Source organism: Camelus bactrianus, chromosome 13, assembly GCF_048773025.1.
Source record: "Camelus bactrianus isolate YW-2024 breed Bactrian camel chromosome 13, ASM4877302v1, whole genome shotgun sequence".
NCBI lineage: Eukaryota > Metazoa > Chordata > Mammalia > Artiodactyla > Camelidae > Camelus > Camelus bactrianus.
In genome coordinates, this window is record NC_133551.1 from 57,115,152 (window position 1) to 57,129,685 (window position 14,534).

The 14,534-nt window shown below is 44.8% G+C and overlaps 1 protein-coding gene across 1 annotated transcript in view; it reads right to left on the reverse strand.

The window, feature by feature from the left end:
- Window positions 1–1,132: 1,132 nt before the first annotated feature.
- The window catches only part of KPNA6 (karyopherin subunit alpha 6), a 39,772-nt gene continuing 26,370 nt past the window's right edge, over window positions 1,133–14,534 (reverse strand). The window contains exons 5-14 of the mRNA XM_010952177.3: window positions 14,106–14,200; window positions 13,255–13,386; window positions 11,972–12,060; window positions 10,943–11,042; window positions 10,468–10,631; window positions 10,209–10,287; window positions 8,481–8,606; window positions 8,003–8,130; window positions 6,839–7,017; window positions 1,133–6,255 (exon numbers count right to left, since the gene is read on the reverse strand). Coding sequence (XP_010950479.1) covers window positions 6,068–6,255; window positions 6,839–7,017; window positions 8,003–8,130; window positions 8,481–8,606; window positions 10,209–10,287; window positions 10,468–10,631; window positions 10,943–11,042; window positions 11,972–12,060; window positions 13,255–13,386; window positions 14,106–14,200 — 1,280 coding nt within the window. The 3' untranslated portion in view covers window positions 1,133–6,067. The remainder of the gene's footprint in view (window positions 6,256–6,838; window positions 7,018–8,002; window positions 8,131–8,480; window positions 8,607–10,208; window positions 10,288–10,467; window positions 10,632–10,942; window positions 11,043–11,971; window positions 12,061–13,254; window positions 13,387–14,105; window positions 14,201–14,534) is intronic.

Genomic DNA, 14,534 nt, shown 5'->3' on the forward strand with positions numbered 1-14,534 from the left:
TTGAGACTTCAGGGCAGTGCTTTTCTCCACTCCTTAGGCAGTGTTTACCAGCTAACGTTGAGAGGCAAAGCTGGTGTAACAGTATAACGGTGGAACACAAGCTCAGAAAGTTTTGGAATCCAGGTCTCTCAAAACTAAGGCCCTATTTGCAGAAAAGCTGTTGGAAATCTCTTGAGGAGGTAACATATAAATATCAAGCCTTGATGGATTTCCATAGGAAGAGGGTGTTCACAACAGAAGTAAAGAACATTAATGAGCAAGAACAAGGTATGCATGGGGTATGGAGTGCAGTGGGAAGGGTCGAGGGTGGCCTACGGGGGCCTGCTGGGTAATGAGTAGAACAGGCAGGCAAGCAGTAAGAAAATCTGACAGAAACATGGGTTAAAAAGTTACTTTCTCCTTTGCTGTAAGAGAAGATAGCAACAATGTTAGCACCTGTCACAGCCCATCAGGGAGCCCACTGGGAATGGTGGTGACTGGTAATAGAGTTCTTACAGATTGTTTTCAAGCAGAAACTCAGGCTCAGTGGTGCCTGATATTTTAAAAGATAGATAGGTACATCTTTCTTTGGTGATGAATTAAAACTCAAAACATACTATTGGCCAACCAACACCCTCCTTTTGGGTTGTTATCAACTTTTTGGCTGCTAGTCTATAATCCTTGCTTTAGGAATTGATCTAAACCAAAGAGAGTAGTTTGTGAACTAAATGACCTTGATGGGCTCAAAGGGCTGTGGAGTGATGAAATGATGCAAAAATCCTTTAGAGAAACTCTAGAAAATGCAAACAAAACCATAGTGACAGAACTCTGACCAGTGGTTGCTTGGGGGTTAGGCAAGCAGGAAGGATTCCAAAGGGGCACGTGGAAACTTCTACTAGAGGTGATGGATGTTCACCTATCTTGATTGTGGTGATGGTTTCATGGGTGCATATATGTCAACACTTAACAAATTGTTTAAGTATGTACCATTTACTGTATGTCCATTATATTTCAATACAGCTGATTTAAAAAATTCCTTATGGCAGAAGCAGGCTGTTGCAATTCTTAATTCCACTGGTAGGCAGCAAATTTAAACATCTTCTCTCCACTGACTTCCAAAAAATCCAGTCTAGGATCATTCCAAAGAAGAAGATTTAGAACTTTGCAACAGGTTTTTATTTTTGCTTTGTATCTATTACAGTGTTTGAAACCTAAAGAAATACATCGTCTCTTCAAATTTGGATGTGTATATAAATATCGTTTGTCTGGACTCAGCACACTCAATGCCATGGTTTCTTGGCCTATATCTGCTCTGAAATCATCAAACTTTGTCTGTCTACCCAGGGGCCCTGAGAACATGGAAAACAATAGCCAGAGTTTATAGTTCTTAAAAGCAAATAAATTTGGAAAGAAAAACCAGTGAGGAAAAAGGTTTGTTTCACCTTCCTAGGGTCTGTAGCTGGGAACCCAAGCTGTTTTTGAGGGACATCTCTTCTGTCTTGGGTGGCTCTGCTTTGCTTCTTTAGAGGCTCAAAGGCAATTCCCACAAAAGCTAGCTAGAAGAGCCAATACCCAGCTCCAAGGCCTGAGGGTTCTCGTCATGGCAGAGTTGTCTCTTCCCAAACCCAGGGGCTGGACATATGACCTACGTAGGGGAGCAGGACTAGGTTTAGCAGAGGGGTTCAGGTATGTGCTGATGTGGACATCAGCAGTCAGGCTGGCCCAGAAGCAGTGAGGTGGGCCCAGACCCATTGAAGACCTTCATGACGCACTACTCAAACCTTTCTCCTGGAGTGTTCTGGGCCCCAAATTTAATGGTTCTTCTTCTCATTCACACCCAGTTTTGATTCTGCACATAGCCCAGGCCTGATGGAGAATGCCCTCTCAGAGGAAAACTAACAGCTTTAATTCACAGACTGAGTTGGTACTGACCTCAGATTCTTCCCTTACCATGGTCCTAATCTGGGCATGGGGCTAGGGAACAGACAATAGGATGACTGCATCATTTATGAAGGCCTTGGCCAGAGAGCAGCTATTGCCTACCATATGGATCCCCACAGGGCCAAATTCTCAGCTTATTGGCTTAACAAAAAATACAAAAGACAGAAAAAAAATATTGGACAAGACTAGTCTAGAATATACAATCCTGAAACGGCTGTGGAAGAAACCTACTCTGAGCTATTTCTCAGTCTCACATGCACTTATTTCCAGGCTAGTCTTACCTAGATGTTGCTCCTGGTTGTGAGCATTGCCTATGGTTCACTGCACTGAGCCTGGTACCCTTCCCTGGCCTGCCAGGGAGGCAGACAGGCGCACATTCCTGAGGACCCCAGCCAGCCTGTTCTCCCAATGGGTCGCTGTAGTGCCTGCAAGTACCTGGTGAATCTGGCTCCTCGCCTTCAACTAAGAATTCAGAACCCGAGCCCACAAGATAAATCTACTGAGGAGTATCACAGATGTTGGATACCAGGCTGAATAAGTCTTGGGGAGAAGAGATGTGGGAAGAGGAGGGAAGTATTGCTAGGTATTCATCTTCTTCCCCTCTAGTTTGCTAGAAACAGGAGTAACTCTATAGAGTGTAGTGGGAAGGTAGGTAGACAGTGAGAAAATGGAAATCCAGTCCATTCTGCTAGTTTTCAATTTAAACTGGTTTGGCTTGAGGGAAACTGAAAGTTTGCCTGGAAGCCTTCTTTCACTCTTCCTTGACTAAGTATGGTAGCAGCTATAATCTGTGCAATTTAGCTCCAAAAAATAGGGCTCCTGGAAAAGGCTTCCAAGGAAAAGAGAACAGAAGTAGATCTAAGGGTTCTAGGTAAGTGGGAACACAAAGGATCCCTGAAAGCTGAAGCCAACAACACCTGTTTCTTCGAAGGGTCATTTGTACCCACTGTCCCAAGTAACCTGGCCGGCCAGCTGAGAGTGGAACCCATTTGATTCTCTACCAGAAAGTTGCAGCCAACACCAAGGCCAGTCAGTCACTGGCAATAGCTCAGAACTGAAGGCAGGCTCCTAAGATCAGAGATACAGTTAGTACTAGAGAAGATGGTTTAGGGTGGGATGCCCTGAGGGACTGGCAATAAAGAGTAGCTGGCACTGTTCAAAACACTACTTGAAAATTTTAGCTGAAAAAAAAGACTCCTTGACCCCTTAATCCACACCTAAATATCTCCAACATACCAGAGATCTTAAAACGGACGTAATAGCCATGCATCAAAATATTAAGATTCCCAAAACACGTCTTACCAGGCTATTCCCTACAGCAGGCTGGGGAGCCCCTCCATCCCTCTAACATCCATTCAGAAATCTGCCAGAACGCCTCTGACCTCACCTCGGCCAGGGTCTGGAGTCCAGATGGGGGCTGCCCATGAAGAATGGCTGTCATGCCTGGGCTAAAAAAAAGAAATAATATTTTTGCTTCCTAAGATGGCCAAAGGAGAGGAGACAAAAGATGATGTTATTGCCTCTATGGGCTGGAAGAACTTCATCTGTTGACTGAAAGGGGGTCAGGGGAAGATGAGAAAACATGATCTGAGGAGGACACTAACAAAGGAAAGCTCCTAGAGATCACGTTTATTTGATGAGAAATTTGTCCTCACGTTGCACCTTGGGAGACTTCAGCCTTTGGAATCCTTGTAGAAAACAGGCTTTACGCAGTAGCCAGGTGGTCAAAAAAGTCTCCCATCTGGTACCCGGCCCAGATCTGAAGTGAAAGTAAATTTTGGAGGAACAGTTGGGGAAGGCAGGGACTTAACTATTGCTTGAGATGTACAAAATAGATCTTACTAAATGTTCTGCTCTTTGGACAAGGACAAGGGGTGGGGTGGGTGGATTTCCTTTTAACTGTAAGAAAATAACTTTGTAATGGAGTCAGCAGGCCAAGTGAAAAGGGTCCTGCCCCTTGCCTACCTGGGAGACGGGGGGTTGGTAGTCATCATGCCGAAGCCAAAAAGTAACATTTGACTCAGGTGGTACAGCAGTGGTGAGACTTTTCAGTTGTAACCACTAGTTCCAACCACCTTTCTCAGAAAATGGCTCTGGAGTTGGATCTCAACACTTGGGGCAAATTCAGGATCAATGGCCAAAAGCACTTGAACTTTTTATCTGTAAGCAGAGTGGCATGAATTTCACCTGAGCCAGAGGGGGGATGTGTAGGAACGGGAGAAAGAATGGCATTGCTTCTGGGGAAGGGAAATATAGCTTGGAACAGGGCATCTCTGACTGACCTCTGTGGGGAAGCAGGGGCAGGGCAGATTATGCCTTCAGCTCCACCACTAGCTCCACACTTGGCCAACAACTTCTTCCACCCCACCCCCAACAACTGGGCTTTACTATCATGTGTGATCCACTGATGCATACAGGCAAGCCACCGAGGCACTGCAGTAGCTCTACTCAAAGGGAAAAGAAAAGGCATCAGGATTACAATTGTCACAGGAAGAGCAAAACCCAAATCATGTGCAAGGATCCCAATCAGGGAAGATATCAATCCCTCTCACAGAAGTCCTGAGGCTGCTGAATTTCTGTGGTAACAGGAGGAGCAGCCATCTGTGAAACTTACGCGGACAAGGGTCCTCTGAGACAGAATCTGAGGAGGCAGACTGCTTTCTGGATTCCCTGATGCAATCAGGATGCTCAGCAGCAAGGACTCAGTGGTAGACTTCACCAGGCCCTGGGGCCGTCCTTTGCTCCCTTCAGGTACTGGGACAATCAGACCAGGATTACTGGCTACAAAGGTTCCAGAGCTAAGGGCTGGCCCCAGGTGGTGGCCCAGAACCCAAGCACAGAGGAAAAGGACCAAGGTCAGGCTTCCTGAGCGAAGAAGCTTCTACATCTCTTTTTGGTCTTCCTCACAGTATCCTACTCAGAAATTACAGAGACAGTTCTTCCTCTTGAGACCAATTAAGATTGATCTACCTAATATATAGAATATAAAAAAATACAGAACTTTCTGACATTCTCTCCTTTGGAAGTAAAATATACATGATCCAACTATGGAAGAGGAAGAAGAAGAAGAAGAAAGGCCAAAGGCAGGGATCTGTGGCTATCCCAACACATGACACTCTCACTCCAACCTCCTCTGCAACTTAGATGGGTCACCAGAGCAAGAACTTTCTCCTCAGGAGAAAGGAAGGACCACAGCCCCCTGTCGCGTGCTTAGGAGAAAATACAGCTACCTCAGAGGTTCAATGCAACTCTGAGGGGAATTTTCAAGTAAACAAATGAAGTTGGGTTGCACCATTGGAAGGTGGGTAGGACACACGGGATCAGTAGCGACACATGGGAAGCCCCGTCTGAAGGCCTGTGCTCCTCCCCCCTCACTCCCACTGGTGTACATGCCCAGGGAGAGTGAAGGGGAGCTCCCAAACTAAAGAGGTCTGGGCAAGAGGTCAGAGAGAGGGAGGGGTCTTTGTCTCATGGTGACCTCCCCCTTAGCCTCTAGATCCAGACAATGCTGGCAGCTGGGATTCCTAAAACCAGGAACTCATGGCTCTTGGAAAGAGCAATCTTAATACAAGAAAAATGTGCAAAAGAAAAAATTAAATAACTCAATCCAAGCATACAAGATTAATATTCTGTCAGAGCAAGAACACTTTGTTTTGGATTTCTCCCCTCCCCTCCCACCCCCCTCCCCATCTCTGGAATATTCCATCTGCTCAAGTACCCAAGATAAGAGTTACACAGATCAGGGCAGAGGACTGGGAAGGATGAAGGAAGATAAAAGGAAGGAAGTCACCACTAAAGAAAAAAAATAAAATAAAAAAGGTGCAAAATTGATTACCTCAGTCCTCCTTTGTCTACCCTTGGGCTCCTGGGTTAAAGACATTATGTGCAGCCAAAATATAGTGTAAGGAAGAAAAACCCAACACGTCCCCTTCTCGTCACAAAACCCAAATGTGAGCCTCAGATGGTTCTGTCTGTCCAGAGGGTGCTCCCTCCAGGGAAGGGGGCGGAGCAGGGCAAGAGCACAGTTTCCAGGGCAGCAGAGGTGTGTGGTGGCTGACGATGGGGGGCTGGTATCCCGCCCACCAGAGGGCTGCTTTTCCGCTGGTTGGTGGTGCTTCCCATCCCCTCCCCTCCCCGGAGGCAGACATTATAGCTGGAAGCCCTCCATGGGGGCCTCAGGCTGTTGGAAGATGAACTGCTGTTGCGTTTCATCCACCTGGGGAGCCAGGCTGCTGTCATCATCTTCTACGCCAAAGTAGTGCTCAATGAGGTCGAAGGCCTTCTGGTAGATCTCCTGGTTCTCGTGGCTCTGGAGAAATTCAATTTTATCCAAGCCTATGGTGACAAGAAGGAAGGAGGGAGATGAGTAAACTCTGAGAGGTTTTCCATGAGTCTATGAAACATTCATCTATTTTTCTTTTCCTGAAGTATGTTAGTGTTCATAAACACAAGTAATATGATCAGATCTCTCTTTGACTTGAAACTACATAATCCCAAAGGAAAAAGACCAAAATGTCGGTTACAAATCAGAGATTCTAGCCCTGATTCTGCTTTTAACTACCTGTGTGACCTGGGCAAATCTCAATCTCTTGGAGTCGAGTGATGAGTCACTCCAGCACTCTTAACAGAACTTGCTATAAAAACAAAGTTGAAAACATGCCTTCCAGCTCCTGATCAATTCTGGAGCTTTATTTTTGCATCTGTATCATAACCTACTTACTGGGTAGAACCCATCAGAAAGAGAATTTCCCTCAGAGGGAAAAAGTTACTGGTGGGATAAAATTTCTCATTCAATGCTGACCCCTCAAAACACATACCCTCATGTATGTATACTACTTCAGAGGCCTACAGTCTCCAGGTTCTGAGCCTAGAACCTCTCTAACTGAGGCAGAAGAGAGGTTGGGGAGAGGGCACATACCATAGGCTTCCTCAATGAGGCCACAGTAGGGATTGACCCCTGAGCCACTGCGCTTGCCCTCTTGCTCTCCAAGCCGAAGGATGTTCTCCAGGCCATTGAGGGCCACTTGCACAATCTTTGAATCCATCACAGTCAGCAAGTCGCACAGGGGTTTGATGCAGCCCAGTGAGACCAGGTACCTGGGAGGCAGAGACAAGGCAAGTTCTAAATTAACGCAGGGCAAGGGAGGTGCTGTGGAGCCTCTGGGTCTCCCTCATACACGTCAGTACTCTCAGCAATCCACTCTGAGTCTTCACAAACACCCATCCTTTCAGTGTCCACACTCTCCATGTTACTGGTCTAGCTTCTTTCCATGTAGAGGGCTGCCACTGATTCCTCCTCGTCTAATGTCTCCTTGCTGCAATATTACTTACTTCGAACACATAATTTCCCTGCTTAAAATTTTCACAGTCCAAGCTCTACAGCCACGACAATACAATCTGGCTCCTCGCCTCCCTTTCTAGCTTCGCCTCCTGTTATTCCCTTCTAAGAACACTACATTCCAGTCAAATATGTAACGGTCTCCAGGCTTTGATTTTTGTGTCTTTACTTATGTTTTTTCCTTTTATGATCTTGTATCCTCCAAAGCTTAACTCAAAAGCTATCACTTTTCTCCCAAGGTCTTTATATACTGAATATACTCTGCTTCCTAAGTTACATGCTGAAGGCAAGACACTTTTCCAAATCTTACCACTCATACTCAGGCTGATAATAGAAACCAAAATCAGAGAGCAAACATATACAAAATTGCTTTCTATTTGCTTTTCCCAAGAATCAAAATGATTTCCCAAAGAAGCTGCTTTGATAGAGCCATAACATGGTTTTCCTTCATTTGTATAGGTAACTAAGAATTACACAGATTTAAATTCTCTGGAGGGTAGAAAGAGGCAGAGGAGAGATGGATGTCTGTGTCAGGTTCCATTCTCCAGGAGGGAGAAGAGGTACATGGTTTATAGGAATCTGTTTCAGATTCCAGCGTTACACTCTAGCAGCTTAAACCAGTTAAACCCTGCCGGAAGAGGGCAGATCTATTCCATAAAAAGCAGTTTGAAGATCACATGTATACCATGAACCAAGAGGTAGGGTATAAATATCACTTAAGACAACGGGAAAGGAGTGTAATACCTGATTTGCTCAGGGGTTCCTCCTGATGTGGCATTGGTGATAGCCCAGGCTGCCTCTTTCCTTGTACGGAACTCTGCTTTCTGAAGGATTTCGATCAACACAGGGAAGATATTTGCATCTATGACAGCCTGAGAGAGAATCGGGGAGAGGTAGAGGGGAGTGTGGAGAGACAGGGGGCATGCAGAAGGAAGAAAGTCACTTCAAGAAGAATAAGAAAATCCAGACCACAAATCAGCTAAGATATAGACATCTTTCCCTTTCTGGGAATCCTTCTTTGTTCTTCCCATACAGGTAAGAGGCTACAGAGGAACCTGACTTCTGCTACAGACTCTTTGACCAATAACATACATTGACCCCAATTTCTAAGGGGAAATAAATTCTTTCTTCTGGAAGCAAATATCCCACAATGTGTCAGGCTCCCAGGTCTTTCTACCTGCCAATCCACCCCTACCCCCTCATTCCCTCCTGCTTGTTCTACCTGTATCTGAGCCCTGTTGCCAGCAGTGATATTTGAAATGGTCCAGCAAGCTTCCTTTCGGATTGACTCTTTAGAGCTGCTCAGTAAGTGGAGGAGGCAAGGGAGGGCAGAACAGTTAAGAATGACCTAGAACACCAAAAGCATAGGCAACAAAAGAAAAATCAGATAAACTGGACTAAATTAAAACTTTTGTGCACAACATACCATCAACAGAGTGAACAGATAACCTAACCACAGGATGGGAGAAAGTATATGCAAATCATATATCTGATAAAGATTAATATCCATAATATATTAAAAAGAACTCTTACAACAACAAAAACTGAACCCAATTTAAAAATGAGCAAAGGACTTGAATAGACATTTCTCCAAAGAAAATATACAGATGGCCAATAAACACATGAAAAGATGCCAAACATCACTAATCATTAGGGAAATGCAAATCAAAACCTTAGTGACATATGACTTCATGCTTACTAGGATGGTTACTCTCAAACCTAGACAATACAAGTGTTGGTAAGGATGTGGAGAAATTGGAACCATGTACATTGCTGGTGGGAATGTAAAACAGCACAGCCAGTGTGTAAAACAGTACGGTGGTTCCTCAAAATTGTAAACATAAAATTATCATGTGATGCAGTAATTCCATTTCTGGGTATGTACCTAAAAGAACTGAAAGCAGGGACTCAAACAGATACCTGTATGCCAATTTTCAATGCACCACTAGCCACACTAGCCAAAAGGTGAAAACAACCCAAGTGTCTATCAACAGATGAATGGATAAACCAAATGTGGCATGTGTACAATGGAATATTATTCAGCCATAGAAAGGAATGTAGGTGTGACACATGCTATAATATGGATGAACCTTGAAAACATTATGCTAAGTGAAATGAGTGACACAAAAGGATACATATATATGGTTCTGCTTACATGAGGTACCTAGAGTAGTCAAACTCCTAAGAGACAGAAAGTAGTATGGTGGTTACCAGGGGCTGAGGGAAGGGGGAAATGAGAAGTTATTATTTAAAGGGTACAGAGTTTCAGTTTGGAATGATGGAAAAGTTGTGGAGGTGGAGGGTGGTGATGGTAGAATAACAATGTGAATGTACTTCATGCCACAAAACTGTATACTTAAAAATGGTTAAGAACAGTGTATTTTATGTTATGAATATTTGTACATACAGGCACACATGCACACACACAAGAATGGCCTAGAAAATGAGTGTGGGCTTCTGTGAGATTGCTCACCTGTAAGAAATTTGTTAAGAATCCCACAGAATTATGCAAGCTACTCAAGACCCAAAGAATGCTCAGATCTCTAGCCTTTGAACAGAGAAACACTGTATACTGGGCCCTCACTGGAGATGTCAGTAACACAAGACTAACATGAGGTAGTGTCCATGGGATCCTGAAGGTCTAGGAAGTAGGGGTGAGGTTCATAGCTTATTTCAAAGATACCATAATAATTACTTTACAATGTCCCAAGTAGTAAGTCAGGTTATTCTATTCAGTTTTCCTTCAGCAGCACCCAATGGATGATGACTTGCTTCCAATTTACAGAAGAAATGAAAGCAACCAAGTTGCTCACAATCAATAGAAAGTGGCAGCTAGAATTTTTCACTCAGGCTCATGCTTTCTCTCCTAGATCATGTTGCCTCCCATCAGGACCAAAGTCTGTGGCAGGGAAGGATTCTGTTCATAGACAGCTCTCTTCCTCCTCCTTACCTGCGTCTGGATGTCATCCCCGGTGACGATGTTACCCACAGCTCTCAGGGCAGGAGAAGCCACTTTGTTATCATTGTGCCTACAGAGGAGGGCGATCTGATCAGTAGGGAGCCAGCATGTGGCATTCAGCTCTGCTGACCATCAAGGCTGGCAGCACTCATGGCTCCAGACCATTGGATAGGGCAGCAGACTGCTGACTGCATTTCTGAGCTTAGAGAAGCTTAGGGAGTATGTACCCTTTCTACCAGATATCACTCACATTAGAAGCTCTACCAATCTCCGGCAGACTCCAGAGTCTATGACTGCCTGGATCTTCTCGTTGGGGCCATCAGACAGATAAGAAAGGGCCCAGCAAGCATCTGCCAGCAAGTCCGAGTCGCTGCTGAAGAGTAGGCGAGACAGCACAGGCAAACAAGGGGAGACCTGTTGGAAGCAGAGTGAGAAGGACTCATAGGGAGACAGGGTTACATCAGCTCTACCACTAACCCTAACATCGCCAAGCCCTCCTCTACAAGCAATTCTAAAACCTGGAGATTCCTACGACATTAAACCATTAGGCCCACATTTTCACTTTGCCATCCTGCACATGAGATTACCTAATTCACCGACAACTGCATCTTTCAGTCCCCCATGTATTGAGACTCTAAGGGGTTCCCCAAAGACTTGAAAACCCCCATATCCTCCATATGAAGAAAACTGCTGATAACTCAGGAACTGGTAAGAAGCTCTCTTACCTTTGCAAACTCTGGGGGTGGGTTTTTCCCTCGGCAGAGGTTTGACAGGGCCCAGACTGCATTCCGTGTCATTGTCAGCCGTGTGGACTTGGTAAGGAGTCTGAAGGAAACAGGAAACAGCAAAGGCAGATCCTGAGTAATGATGCCCTTTGCATAGAGCTGTTCCTATGAACCTCAGAAGCAAATCCAATCAGACCTCTAGGACTCCAGCAGCCTGATTCTCTCTTCCTACCCACAGACCTAAGTTAATTGGGCCTGTTCGGCTCAGGAGGCCAGTTTACATCTTCAGAGGACTAGGACCAGACACGAACAGTCAAGCCTGTAACTACAAGGACAGCCAGAGGGCTGGACCTTGAGTAAGCATGCCAAGCGTTTATGAGGACATACTGTGCCCCAAACTGTGGCCACAAGTTCTAAACAAGGAGTGTCGTTCTTTTGGAAATAAAAGCTGGTATAGTGTGAGGGCTTTAGCTTTGTGGTATGGAATGTTTTTCTGCAACAGGCCCAAGAAAGATTTATAGTAGTAGCCTATGAGATTGTGGTCTCTGAAGAAGAGCTCACCACTCTGTTTTGGTTTGGATGTAGCTCTGCTTTAAGTGTATGGGAGGAAAGGATGGGAGCAGCCACATAACCCTGCATGAGGTCTTATATCTGTGGTTTACAACAGAGTTCTCTAGCGTACCTATGCATAAACCCACAGCAAATCAGTGCATTCCATAGAGAAGGCTGGGATTTCCCAGATGTGCTGGTCCTGCCTCTCTCCCCTGGCTCAACAATAAGGCAGGTATGAGGAAGGTGAGATTCGACAGCGCTATGAAGTGAGGAAGCACAGGATCCTCTTTGGAACAGATCAGTAGCACAATCTTCTTACTCTCAAAAGATACCTATCTATTACTCTGGCAATCAGAATGCACTTCTAGCATTTTTGTATTTACTCATATCTTAAGGTAAGCTGTCCCCCTTCAAAGATCTGCCACATAGCTGCCCTATAGACAGATGCCCCAGGTGCAGACGATAATAATTACTCACGTTAACAAAGGATTAAGGATGGAACAGTTCAAGACATAATCTCGGCAAACGGAGCTGTCTCCAGCTATATTTCCCAGTGCCCAGACTGCCTAAAAAAGAAATGGTGGAACTGTCATCCACAGAGTGACACCCATCAGTAACCCGGACGAACAACCTATCAAGGCCTGAAACACACTAAACCTTGTTGACATCCTCATTGAACACCTGCTATATGAGGACTTTTCCTGAGAGTTCCTGGTTCAGTGAGAAAGACAGGCTGACACTGTACTGCAGCCAGAGAGGCCAAACTAAGACTTCCTTATCTCTATTCAGAAAACAAGAAAATGATGGGAAAACTGCATTCCTGTAGCCTCATAGGACCAACCTCCACAGAGGAAAAAACTCTAGTACCACTCCACTTCTATTCAACCAGTGAAACTCCAGTGGAAGAAACAGAAGTCTTTATGATCTGTAGATGCTGAGAAATGGGTACCGCAGTCTTTTCCCCAATACCACCTCTGATGACAAATGTGTGGATTTTTTTTTCCACATCAGCAATCAATTCTCTGACACTAACCTGGAGTTAGTGCAGATCTCACAGGTTAAGGGCTCAGTCCCACGAGACTGCCCTCACTTTAGACACCAGTTGCAATTCCCAAGTGCCACCCGTACTTCTGACTGACTATGAATTCAGAAGTTCCACCATCTCCTCCTAAGGTTCAATAATTCACTAGAATAATTCACAGAACTCAGGAAAACACTTTACTTATGTTAGCCAGTTTACTGTAATAGATGTAACTCAGAAAGAGCTAAACGGAAGAGATGCACAGGGCAAAGTATGGGGTGAGGAGTGGGGGGTAGCACAAAACTTCCAGGCCCTCTCCACCCACGGCACCTTCCCAGCACACTGATGTGTTCACCAACCCACAAATTCTCTGAATCCCACTGCTTAAGATTTTTTTTAACAACCAAATCACCCCCTCTAACTTCCCTGGGGAAGATGAGGTGGGGAAGTCAGATGGGGCGGGGCTGAGAGTTCCCATCCTCCAATCCCCTGTCTGGTATTTCTGATGACCAGCCCTCCTATCCTGAAGCTGTCTAGGGACTCCATTCTGAGTCACCTCATTAGCCGAGACTCAGGTGTGTTCCAAAGGGGCTCTTTGGGAATAACAAAAGACACTTCTATCACTCAGAAAATGCCAAGGTTTTTAGGAGCTCTTTGCCAGGAACTGGGGATAAAGATAAAATACACTTTTTATTACACCGCAGGTAACAAAAAGAATTAAGCTAAATTTGAGCATTACCTGTTCTTGTACATCCTCAAAGTCCGAGTTAAGCAGCTCTATAAAAATGGGGACAGCCCCTGCTTCAATGACAATTTTGGTCTGCTGAGAGGTTCCAGAGGCAATGTTCGTTAGAGCCCAGGCAGCTTCAAACTGAAAGTACGATTAAAGCCATAATTGAGAGGTCATTCCATACAGGGCAGCCATACCTACCAGGTGGCTCGGAGCAGTGAGCCTCCTGCCCCTGACTGGGAAAACAAACAAACAAACACAAACAAAACATAAGCCTTTTCCTTTCCCCCCTTTAAATGACAGGAAGTGGTACTGGCAGTGACGTAACACAATGGGAAGACGAAGCTGGGCTCCCGTGGTCTCAGGTCTAGTCCTGCACTACCACAGCACCCACAAGTCCTTGGGCAAGTCACTTTTTTGTCTCCTGAACTTCACTTTCTTCATTTCTGAAACCAGGGTAAGACTGAGATGGGTCTCTCAAAGTTCCTTTCAGCTAACTTTCTATTAAGTTCCAATAGATTGACTCATTACCCATTTCCAAGAAGAGAAACCCAGAAAAGCTAAATGGTTCACCTCAGGATTAGAAGTGGACTAGAACCTCTAATTTAAAATTTGTATTTATAATTTATAATATAACCTCTGAATAATCACTCTGTCATATTCTGGTATCTTTCCTTGGAGACTTTTAGGGAAGAGACTGTGGCTCTCCTATTTGAGGCCAGGACCTCTGAGGTAATGGCATCTCTTAAATGTTTCCTCATATCTTGTCTATATCCTAAGGTATGTGTCTGTAGAAACATCCTACTGCAGTTTCTTGGCAAAGGGGCTTTTATCTGGTACCTCTCCACCCTAGGCCTCACCTGTAATGTACAATTCTCATTCCTCTTCAGAAATTCCACAAACCGATCCACCACTCCCGGAGTGTTAATAACTTCATCTATTGGAGGACTAGGCTCTGGAAGAGGGACAAAGGAAGGAGAGGAAAAAATCAGGTAAGGCTTTGGCCTTCACTGGGATCAGTCCACCATCCTTCCTAGACACTCCTGACCATCCTTATAAACATTCTCAAACTCCCTTTTGGTGAGATAGTTTTAACAATAGCTAGTCATTTTCTAACTGTATAAAATAGCTGGGGTGGCAATACTAATTTAAGAATGCTCACCTATGGCTTCCTAAACCTAAGCAAGTAAGTAACGTTACTGATCTAAGCAAGTAAGGAATTGAGAGAAGACCAAGGGAGGAGCAACCCAAATCTAAACACTTTGCTTCTAAGACCAGCATTTTTTGCT